Raw genomic sequence first — 11,155 nt, 5'->3', positions numbered from 1 at the left:
AACCCGGGACCTCCCGGTCCTGAAATGAGTGGCGAACCACTGCACCACAGGATCGGTTCAGGTCCCATTACACATGTTGTGTTGCCATCACACCTTGATGTGTCTCACATTAATTGTTCACCCAGTGTAGTTGTATATCCCCTTTCAGTTAGTAACTTTCCGGTTACGAAGGTTAAAAGCCTACTGGCTATAATATTAAATGTCACTTCACCTCTCTCCCTCTTCTCTACGTAAGTCAACGGTCCGTGGGAAGCGAGCAACTTGCGTTGTGGCCTGTCAGTTGACCTAAGCCTTCCCCAGAAAAGTGTGTGTACACGGAGGGGCAAATATCGGTATACTTGTCTCTTTACAAGAAAGCCGAAGAATTTCAACAAATATATTTTTTCAAGCTCGTTTCAAATAGCTTTGATATTGTAAAGCATTGACCTTTACCTAGAAGTGCAGACTCGTTCGCTGTAGAGACTGGCCTTCTTTTCGAAACGCTTTCGGAGGTGAATCTGGATCAAGGCAATATAAACGGTAAAAGTAGGATCCGATCCACGGTAAAAGCAAAACTATTCTAAACTTCGATCTGCCTTTCACAGAATTTATTTGTTGTTACCGTGAAGCAGAAATGCTATCAAACTTCAGTTAGCTAACAAGAACACGGGATGTGTTCGCATATCGTAAAATTACATAAATACATAGCTCATTTTTTTTGCTGCGACCGTGATAGGTTCAATGTAGTGAGAATGACTCTATCATATGTAGAGTCTGCATTCTCTCTCGTCATATTTAAGACTAAAGACTCTGCATACCGCACCTCATTAATCTTTTTAGCATATTTCAAATGCAATTTGTTTCGTATGCCTTTGGCGTGGGCTGAAGCTTTTGCATCTCTTGTATTTCAGCCATAACGTTGCGAACTTGCGGCTCGATAAAATCTTCGGTTAAGAGCCGGACTGATATCAGTAAGTCGGTCAGTATACAACCTGCACCTGAACCACCTCGAGGAAGAGCCAAGGCGGTTTACAAAATTGCTGGATTTGTTGGGCATTCAATGCGTTATCAAAAGTAAGCTTAATGAGACGAAGCATGTCGCTTGAACTCAGCAGTCGCTCCCTCAGGTGTGCCAGAGAATAGTTGTACTTAATCTTCACACTGGTGCCACTCCGACCTGAGTCAAGCTCAGAAAATTGTACTGGAATGTATAACTTATGACTAGTAGGGGTGAGCGGCATGAGAAATAAGAGATTCAAAAGACACTTGTGCCTCAACTAAAACGCTATGCAGTGCACAGAATTGGATCGACAAGCAAAACACTGGTATATTTGTCTTTGTTGAATACTTTATATTATATGAAAATGCAAATCTTGATTTGAAAGAGCACAATTAACGCATAGCTTTTTGAGAGGCCCTCGGTTTCGCCTTTGAGTAAATTGTACGAGAACATCATCTGAACGTTTATTACGCGGACTCGTAGAGTCAATACACGAGTTGTGTGAGGTTCTCCCCTACCATTCAATTAATGCAACACGTCAGACCTATCATCTGTGGATGGCCTGCTAGAATTTTACGAGCGTGGAGCCAAACCCTTCAAATATGGTCCGCCAGAGTTCTGCTGTCAATCAAGGATCTCGATCCTCTCCGGCAAGCCACAATGAAGAAAAACTTTGCCCTGAATCCAGTTGACTGAATCATTACCGGTGACAGTGTCGCTGACATGATCAATATTCGCCATGTTTGTAACGGGCAAGGACTGTGATCTCTTACCGATACAACTCACAGTTCGCGCGATGGAACTGTGAATACTCATAATATCGGAATACCAGTATTAAGAAAGATAAAAACCCTACAAAGAAGAAAGGCAGATTTTATGTTTGAATAATAAAATGTATATTTTGAGTATTACTCTATGTAAAATTATTCGTTATGCACGCGGCATCCAAAGTCCTTTTTCTTACAACACCATTGCAATTTTACCCATACGGTCTAGCACACAAACCAAATGCCAATATTACCAGGCGTGTATTGCCAAACATAACATTAAGTCCATGTTAACGGCAAGAGCTCACTAGAGATCGACGAAATCCATTTAAAATTTTCATGCCTATTAATGTTCGACACCTTAAAACTCCTAATACCTTTTATGATTGGCTTGATATTACCGACCTCTCACTGATTGGTCCAAAGTTAGACAGTTCTTTTGAGCCATTCAATCGTTGAGAGGTGCTTTTTCATTTACTAAAGTCGATTTCTCTCCGATCAATCGGTCAAGGCAAAAATGGTAGGTCTCACCGCCAAGTTACTTGACTGTACCAATTTACGTTGGATGCATATGCCTGCTTGCTATTTGTTCTTCATTTATGTGAATCGAACATTCTAACAGGAAAGAATTCAAACCTGAAAGAAGCTTTCATTGCAAGCAAAATGTCTAAAACTGAAATGTATATACAATTGGCTCACGTTCTTGCTGTGGCTATTTGGAATGACAGGGCAAGCGTACGAAAAAAGTTGGCATTTGCGGCAAGTATGGCACGCGTTATGGTTCATCCCTCCGAAAAGTGGTCAAGAAGATTGAAATTTCGCAACACGCCAAGTACAACTGCGTCTTTTGCGGTAAGGACACAGTCAAGCGTACCGTGACGGGCATCTGGCACTGTCGTTCGTGCCACAAGACCATTGCTGGTGGTGCTTACCTACTTAACACGGCGTCAGCTGCTACTGTGCGCTCGACTTTAGCTCGTCTTCGTAAAATTCGCGACGATTCTTCAGCTTAAAGTCGTAAATTCCATTTGGATTATTAAATTGAAGGTTTCGGAGATATGCAGACGAAAGTTACAGAAATTTCTTGGTAGGATACCATTGATATAGTAATGAAGCCAATCAGGAGATCTAGCCCGCCAATTTGACCAACTAGACGTGTGTTGCATTTAATGATGTATGGTTAACCAGTGATCCTAAGATTCATTGAGTAAGGTCCCTTCTCTTTAAATGCACTGATAAATCGTGTTGTTGACATTTGCCAACGTCTATTAATTACACCTGTCGCTAATGTCGTCTTAAATCCTAGCAATATCCTCATTACCGACACGTAATTGCTTGGCGCAACCACGACCATATTTATATAATCGTTCGAAGGAAAATTGTCTCCTTGATTTTTTCAAGCTCGCGCGTGACAACTTTAGCATGGAACTTTTCCACTTCTAATGCAATGTAACCATGACGAGCATCCGACTGAAGATATTGCGAGGTTACATTAATTCCATAATCGGATAATACGGAGTGGATCTTGCTAAGTACGCCAGGTACATTCTGGTGCATGTGAAGAATTCGCATAGAGTTCGTACGAATCGGTAACATGTCAATTTCGGGCGTGTTTGTTGACGTTGTAGTGGAGCCATCGTTAATGTACTGAACCAACTTCGTCGCAACTTCGACGGCAATGTTGCCTTGAGCCTCTTCGGTACTGCCACCAATATGCGGCGTTAGAATCACATTGGGGAGACCTTGCAACGGTGTCTCGAACGGCTCGCCATTCTTTGCCGGCTCTTTAGGAAAAACATCAACAGCCATGCCTGCAATCTTGCCGCTTTCAATTGCTTCTCTAGCAGCGTTGATATCAATGACTGAACCTCGAGCATTGTTGACCAAAAGAGCACCATCTTTCATTTGAGCGATTGTGTCACGATTAATCATGTTTCGGGTACTTGAAGTAGCAGGTACGTGAAGGGTTACAGCATCGGCTGTACCTAAGAGTTCCTCAAGCGTATCGACCTGCCGAGCATTACCAAGTGGCAAACACTTAATAGGGTCGAAAAATACTACCTTCATACCCAGTAATTCAGCTAATACAGACACTTGAGACCCAATGCGTCCGTATCCCACAATTCCAAGTGTTGTACCACGCACTTCATGCGCTCCACTTGCCGATTTCATCCAAATGCCTTGATGCAATTCAGTCGAACGTAAAAAGAGCTTGCGATGCAATGCAATGATCTCACTTAATGTTTTTTCAGCTACCGACCGCGTGTTTGAAAATGGCGCATTGAAGACAGGAATGCCCTTGGCCGCAGCAGCAGATAAAGCCACTTGATTAGTGCCGATACAAAAGCATCCGATAGCCCAAAGACGATGATCATGCCAGCCAACAGTGTTAAAAAAGTCTGGGTCTAGCTGTGTCTTCGAGCGAATACCCAAGATATGCGCGTCACCACCAATTCGTGCAAGTTCTTCGCCTGACATTGCGGGTTTGTGTGTCTCTACTTTGTAACCTTCGCGCTCAAAGACTTCCTTGGCACGAGGGTGAATGTTTTCGAGTAATACCACTTTTATTTTATTAAGTGGATACGTCACAGGCCGGAGAAGGTATGGATCGCTTATCGGCTCTTCATTGTGCCCCGAATCCAGTGATGAGTTGGTTGGAAGCACCGATTCAAATAAAGCAGTTGATGAATGAATGCTGGCAAAGCGGCGACACATGGCGACCGAGATGCTACGAGGACGGAACACATGGGCCAACATTGTAGTGGTGCAGGAGTGGCTCAACGTCTCACATTAGTGTGGTAAACACAATCCACCAATGCGTTGAGTAAGTCATAATAGTGATTCACTGGACAATACATTATTATGTACTCCACTTTTGTCGTTTAAACGATACTTAAATTCTGCTCCTAATGGTAAATCTTTATACATATTATGACTAATCTGTCCAATTTGTACTACCATCCGCTGATTCGTTAAATTGCCTTGTTATTAACATAACTCAAGTAGATCTTCCTCTCCGTTATGAATGACCAAAAGTACATGGATGCGTACGACCACGACATCTCGAAGCGTAGGGCAGATTTCATCCACAAAGTTGCCCAAGTGTACGACCATATTGCTACTATCAACATCTGACAGTTGAGCCTAAATTTCTTCTTTTGTGCACTTTCAGACGACATTTAATGCAAGAGTTAGGACATGACGCCGTTGTTCTAAGCCTCGTTGCTAATTTTGCTTGGATCACAAGTGGAGCTCGCAATTACGTTTTTATGGCTACGGAAAGTGGCGCAGGGTCAATTTACGTGGATAGTACTCGTATAATAGTATTAACGAACGAAATTGAAGGCCATAAATTGGTACACGAGGAGATGCGAGGACTTGAACAAGATGTTACACTTGTAACAGATCCATGGTATGCTCAACGCAGTCATCTCGACGTAGCGTTAGAACTTGCTAACAGTGACAAAGTCGTTGTTGACGCTACTAATGGGCTACTTGCTGGTCGTCTTGCTGAGCTCCGATCGACGTTGACACTGTATGAAATGGAGGTTTTTCGGAAGCTCGGGAAGGACTGTGGTGAAATTATTGGCGAAGTAGCTCGTGCTGTACGCCCTAATATGACAGAATGGGACATTGCAGCCCACCTTTCTGCTAAAATGTGGGCTCGTGCCATCACACCCGTAGTCATGCTCGTTGCTGCAGATGAGCGTGTCGACACTATCCGCCATCCATTGCCGACCAAAAAGCGTGTAAAAAACAAGGCAATGCTCGTTATTTGCGGTCAGCGCGCTGGGTTAATTGCTTCCACCACTCGACTAGTGTACATCACGATAAATTCAAATGTAGGCATTCCAGACGATCTTGTGAAACGTCACAACGCTGCTACCTACGTGGATGCTGCACTGATTGCCAATACGAGCACTGCTGGTGTAAAAGCTGGGGAGATGCTCAAAATAGCTCAAGATGCGTATGCTGCCATGGGATACGAGGGCGAGTGGCAATTTCATCATCAAGGAGGTTGCGCTGCATACAAAAGCCGTGAATGGGTGGCAAATCCATCGATTAATCGAGTCACGGGCTTAAATCAAGCATATGCGTGGAATCCATCCATTGCTGGCACAAAGTCTGAGGATACAGTGCTCTGTTACGCTAATACACAGGGTACACCAGTTGTCGAAGTAATTACTGCTTCTCCAGATTGGCCAATGATTGAACACACTATCGGAGAGATTACGATTGCTCGCCCGAACATCTTGCATCTTCAGTTTTAATACAAGAATAATAATTCGCTTTTGCAGCACAACAGAAATGGTAACATACAGAGAGACTATTCTAACTATTGTAATCCTCTAAACCGTGTTAAGCGCACTTGTCAGGTCCGGAGGCTTCCAAAAAAGAGAAAAGAGATTTGAAATAATGACATCCGCTACGCCCATGTCATCTTCACGAGGTGGTACTGCAGATGTCTGCAATTGTGTTACTGGAACGCGAAGCTGCTCGAGATCAACGACAATTCCTTCATCCATTAGTACTTCTTCATCCAAATGCGTCTCGGACACATCATTGATTGAGGACCCGCAGTCACTCATCGTTGCTATCGTTTCTGGTGTGAAAGGCGGCAAGGTGCGCTCCGAGCAATTCATATTTCGCTTAAATGATAGAGTCAAGGGTCTTAATCCTCCTTGAAGCAGTAGCATAATGTGCCGAAACGGGGCGGAATCCACTGCAGTTTTGTTCACAGCCACGAGTTCATCAAACGGTTTCAACACTTTCTTTTGTGCTGCTGCCATGTCGGGGAGTAAATTCCTGACTACAGCACCAGCGTCAAGCACATTAGCTTGAAAATGAATGCCGATAGATCCCGATTCTTCAAACACGACATCAAAATACCTAGCAGTATCTTGCTCGTGTCTCGAAAAAGAATCCATGTCGACAAAAGTCGAATTGGACGTCGATGGTTGTAATTCAGATGTCATATCGATCGAGTCGAGAGCAACCGGCTTCTGTAGAGTCACAGTATCAGCGACTAATGGTGAAGAAGCTGGATTAAGCAAACGCGGGTCGGCCCAGGTTGTAACAGTTGTGTATTTGTTGAAGAAAAAAACGGCACCGGAAGCAGTAACACGCATTTCCCATCCAGCAGGTAAAGGCGTCGTAAAGTCGTCAATTGTATGCTTTCGTCCATCATCAGGTGGAATCTGGATATCCTCAATAACGAGATTGTCATTAAAAATGTGAGGGGTGGAGTTTGAACGACGAATAGCATTATCTCGTGCTGCATATTCGCGCGCTAATGCACTGACTCCACGTCTACGATGTGGACGGCTAGACTCTACTTCTTCAAACGCTATACAAGCTCTTTCTTTCGTTTTATTTTGACGCTGTTGGATAACGAGAGATACCCGAGGGTCTTCAAGCTCAAACATGCCATCATTTTCTTTCTTCTTGTAGTACAGAATACCTTCTGATGTTTTGATTTGCTCAAACGCTTCCGGTACATCAATGTCACTGCACAAAGCGTCTACTTCACGCAACTTGACTTCCAGAGCACGTTTAAACTCAGCATATCTTGTCGCTGCATCATTCTTCTGCCGTTCCAACTGATCTGTTAATTTTGCAATTACTGCTTGACTCGCTTGGAACTGCTCAACTTTGTGCTGCAGTTGCTGTTTTAACTTTTTAACCATCTCAACTTCTCCAGTAACGCTAGTTCCTAAGTCCCTATTGCTGTTAATACCCTCCACAGCTTGCACCTTGTCGATCAGAGCTTCTGAAGCCTCAAGCTCTAATCTCAATTGTTTACTCACAAACTGTACCGCTTCATCGGACAATTTCCCAGTCAAAAACACACGCGATCCCAGCACCTCTGCAAGTTTCAAAATTGCCACTTCCGCTTCTCGTTTCTGCTGAAATAATTGCGTCACTGCATCACTCACTTTGTCTGTCTCATTCTGCAGTCCTCGCTTATTCGTATTGACCGCAATCAACTCGATCCATAAACGAGCAAGCTGTGCGTCCATTTTTTCCATAGTACGTCGATTTGTCTTCAGTAGATCCATAAAATCCATCCAGAATCTTTCGCTCCGGTTGTTTGAAAGGGGCTCATGCATTATCAATTTTGATGCAGGAAGCGGCCCGATACTAAAAGTACTCAAATCACTCAATGTGGTGCTTGGAAGGAAAGTATTAGATGACAGTTGAGATTTCGTGTCAATTGATGGGGCTTCAGTTAAATTTAAGTGCGCAACTGCTCTTTTAACTGGTGACGAAAGGTCTTCGGTGCAATAGTCTCGTTTTGACGTATTTGTGACCTCAAAAATATTTACGCTCGCGTCGGAATCGTGAGCTTCGGAGGAACTGACAGTGTCATTTTTTCCACTTGCTAGCCACTGCTTCTTTTGTATCTGGTATGACTGTAATAATACTTTTCCCCGAGCAATCAATTGCTGTTCAGATAGCACACCACTGTTGCTTATTGATGCATGTGATTCTAATTCGGTCGGTGGAACGACAGTGGACTCGTTCGTTTTGTGATCACTAAATTCTTCCAGATCGCTAACGCTTTGGATGGCAGAAAATGGAATTGACGCTAATTCGACGCTCGTTGGTGAATCAGGCGAAGAAGCTGAGAGAGGAGATACCGTTGCTGGATAAACTCGATGCCCTTGAGGCTCAGGTGCCGACATCACAAAGCGCTCCATGAGAGAATTGATAACTGATACAATGATATACTACAAATTCAGTCATCAATGTGGTCCACGTGCATGTATAAGATTTCTAAGAAATTGAACTGCAATACTATCGTTCAAGATTCGAAAGTAATACATTTTTCAGCATAAAATATCTACTTCGCTCGCTACCCGTGGATAGAGGCTTTCGAATGAGATCAGGCTCATTAAACTTGTTAAGATCTAGTATATATCAATGGATAATAACATTGCTTCTGATAAAAAATGCTTTCTTCTGAATTTATCCAATGGACCTGCCGCTTATGAGGACAGTGTCTCTTTAAAAAGAATACGGTGGCAACTGGATACATCCGTTAGCTCATATTGTAATCAGACGGCAAACTTTGCCGTCTTCGGTTGTGTTAGCAACCTGCATACCACGTAGTAGATAATTTTCCTTGCATAGATACTGTCGTAGAAAATCATAAGCGAGGGTTTTAACCTAGCAAACCAACCTTTTCACTGAGACCGCATGTTTAAGCCAAGATGCCGAATGAAACTATGTGCGACAGGAGAACGTACGCCTATTCTGCTCGTGACAAATCGACCAAAGATCTGATCAATTTCTTAGAGCATCTATAAAATCATGGTTACATATAATTTGAGACCATACTTGTTCTCTTGGCAATTACGCTAGAAACGCACCAAAAGAGTACCAATTTGTGAGCTGTCCATGTGATGTGAGACTGTAAGATAAAACGGGAGCCAAAAGAACAACGCGTAGTTAGCTGACTTGGGAAAAGCATTTGCCAGTGCGTATGGAAAAACCTGATGACAAAGACAACCACATATCAACACTTTCGATTGCTTTAAATAAATCACTCCAGGGATACAATACCGTCAATTTTTCCATCTTCTACATCGAGATTATCTTCAATCTGAGCTTTGTAAATGGCTACATCTGGTTTGGCGTCTTCTAATCGCTCATGGTGATATGCCGCATCCTTTGGAGCCGGATCTAAGAAAAAGTGGATGATTAATCCATAAAAACCCACCAGTCCAGCTGCTACCACAAGCACTATTTTCCATGCTAATGTTTTCTCGATCAATGCAAACATTGAAGCGACAAGAACTGTACCGACAATATTACCAAGATATCCATTTCCACTCCAGATTCCAAGTACTGCACCTCGTTCATTTTTGTTAAACCACTTTCCCATTACTGCAAGATTGGCTGGCCAGCCACTTGATTGAACAAGGCCACTAAGTCCCCATAGTATTGCATAATAGCTAAGGGCATGGAAATCACCTAACGCTTCTAATCCAAAGTAAAATCAGCTGCTGTAACTCACACACCAGCAATCATACCTCGAAGGTTATGTTTGTCTCCTAAATTGCCACTAACATTAGAAGTTGTTCTTTATCAAATTTATCATCCAAGCGCATGAAAGGCCATAAAAGTGTGTTCATAAGTCCAAACATCTCAGCTTGCTGCTCACGAAGAAAAGGTTTGAATGTAGCCATTGTTTAAGCGCCATCTCGCCTTTAATGGTCGAAAAGCTCTTGCTACTTGCATGAAACAACACGTTGCTAAAGAATGTTAAGCGATTGGTAGCTGCTACCTTCATGCAACTGTGTGTGAATGCCGTGTGTCCCACAGCCTCAATCCTAAACGTAACAGTGTGCATAAGCTTCATCATTCTTGTTCTAACACGATTATCTTGAATAACATTTATAATAATCGTCGTTATTTCTCCTAATCTCGCATGCCATGATTTCCAATTACCTGTTCTTTCTTGACGATCAATCACACATACAGTCTGTGCTTCATTCTTCACACGATACAAATTGTTTGTTTGTGGTACAGTCGCTATCAAAGGTTCCCCTCGAAAAATAGTACACTCTTTCATACCAAAACTCACCGTAAGACCCTTCTGGGTAAGATTTGCAACTGAGAGTAGCCGACGATCTAATCCAGAAATGTGGAGAGCGTCTACTATCTTCACTATGCGACCTTGAGTGCATTGCAGGTGAATATCACCCATACCAATCGCATGGAGTGATCCACCATCAGCTATTGTAACACCAATACTCTCTTTCAACCCTTTGTAAGTATGGAAATTCTTTCGCTCAGAGCTCATGTGCGACGATGAGCCACTATCAAGCAACCAATCTGATTTTTCATCCATATTTGCCATAAACGGTACCTCACTACTGCGTGCACTTGATGAACAGTCCTCTTTCTTATGATCAATCTTGTTGCAGCCATGGCAGCGCCTGGTGAAACCTCTAGCTGATGGTAGTTGTCCACGGTTACCTTGTATCATGTCTTGTCGAATATGCTGGTCTTGGCGACCACGGCCACCTTGTTTTTCTTTCGACCACCATGACCACGAAATCGCACCTTGGATGCGTTTTCTTTCAAATTTTCTGCATTTTCGACCTTTTCGTGCTCTCTTAGGAGCATAACTTTACTTCGTCAGCTGCAATTTCCTAAGAGTTCTCAATGATAGAAACAATCGTCGCATAAATGCTCGGCAGACTACCGAGCAAGATCACAAGCTACCTATCAGTGCTCATACCATCCCCGACACCCTCCATCGCAACTACCAATTCGTTGAAATTATCGCGATGAGAAGCCATGCTTGCTCCATCTTCCATAGTGAACTCATGTCAACGTCTTGTCAAAGTTACTCGGTTGTGAATATTTGAGTGATCGTAATATTCTTCAAGAATCTCCC

The 11,155-nt window shown here is 43.0% G+C and overlaps 5 protein-coding genes across 5 annotated transcripts; 2 read left to right on the top strand and 3 right to left on the bottom strand.

Moving 5' to 3' along the window:
* Positions 1–432: 432 nt before the first annotated feature.
* Positions 433–662, bottom strand: PHALS_05950 (uncharacterized protein; the record flags this gene model as incomplete). Its single annotated transcript, XM_024723278.1, has 2 exons — positions 433–571; positions 640–662. 2 exons carry the CDS (start codon positions 660–662, stop codon positions 433–435), a joined length of 162 nt encoding a protein of 53 aa, XP_024574271.1.
* A 1,601-nt stretch (positions 663–2,263) lies between these two features.
* On the top strand, positions 2,264–2,759 carry PHALS_05949 (ribosomal protein l37a; the record flags this gene model as incomplete). Its single annotated transcript, XM_024723277.1, has 2 exons — positions 2,264–2,266; positions 2,475–2,759. The coding sequence occupies 2 exons, from the start codon at positions 2,264–2,266 to the stop codon at positions 2,757–2,759; spliced, it is 288 nt and encodes a 95-aa protein (XP_024574270.1).
* A 343-nt stretch (positions 2,760–3,102) lies between these two features.
* Positions 3,103–4,461, bottom strand: PHALS_05948 (d-3-phosphoglycerate dehydrogenase; the record flags this gene model as incomplete). Its single annotated transcript, XM_024723276.1, has 1 exon — positions 3,103–4,461. One exon carries the CDS (start codon positions 4,459–4,461, stop codon positions 3,103–3,105), a length of 1,359 nt encoding a protein of 452 aa, XP_024574269.1.
* A 194-nt stretch (positions 4,462–4,655) lies between these two features.
* On the top strand, positions 4,656–6,017 carry PHALS_05947 (peptidase m24; the record flags this gene model as incomplete). The annotated part of the gene is made up of 3 exons (XM_024723275.1): positions 4,656–4,658; positions 4,753–4,850; positions 4,919–6,017. The coding sequence occupies 3 exons, from the start codon at positions 4,656–4,658 to the stop codon at positions 6,015–6,017; spliced, it is 1,200 nt and encodes a 399-aa protein (XP_024574268.1).
* Positions 6,018–6,095: 78 nt separating this feature from the next.
* Positions 6,096–10,741, bottom strand: PHALS_05946 (sugar phosphate; the record flags this gene model as incomplete). Its single annotated transcript, XM_024723274.1, has 4 exons — positions 6,096–8,477; positions 9,120–9,242; positions 9,308–9,732; positions 10,201–10,741. The coding sequence occupies 4 exons, from the start codon at positions 10,739–10,741 to the stop codon at positions 6,096–6,098; spliced, it is 3,471 nt and encodes a 1,156-aa protein (XP_024574267.1).
* Positions 10,742–11,155: the final 414 nt, after the last annotated feature.

The sequence above is a fragment of the Plasmopara halstedii genome (genome assembly GCF_900000015.1).
Source record: "Plasmopara halstedii genome assembly, contig: Scaffold_292, whole genome shotgun sequence".
Taxonomy (NCBI): domain Eukaryota; phylum Oomycota; class Peronosporomycetes; order Peronosporales; family Peronosporaceae; genus Plasmopara; species Plasmopara halstedii.
The sequence above is the reverse complement of the archived record's forward strand: the minus strand, read 5'-3'. Positions and strand labels throughout refer to the sequence as shown.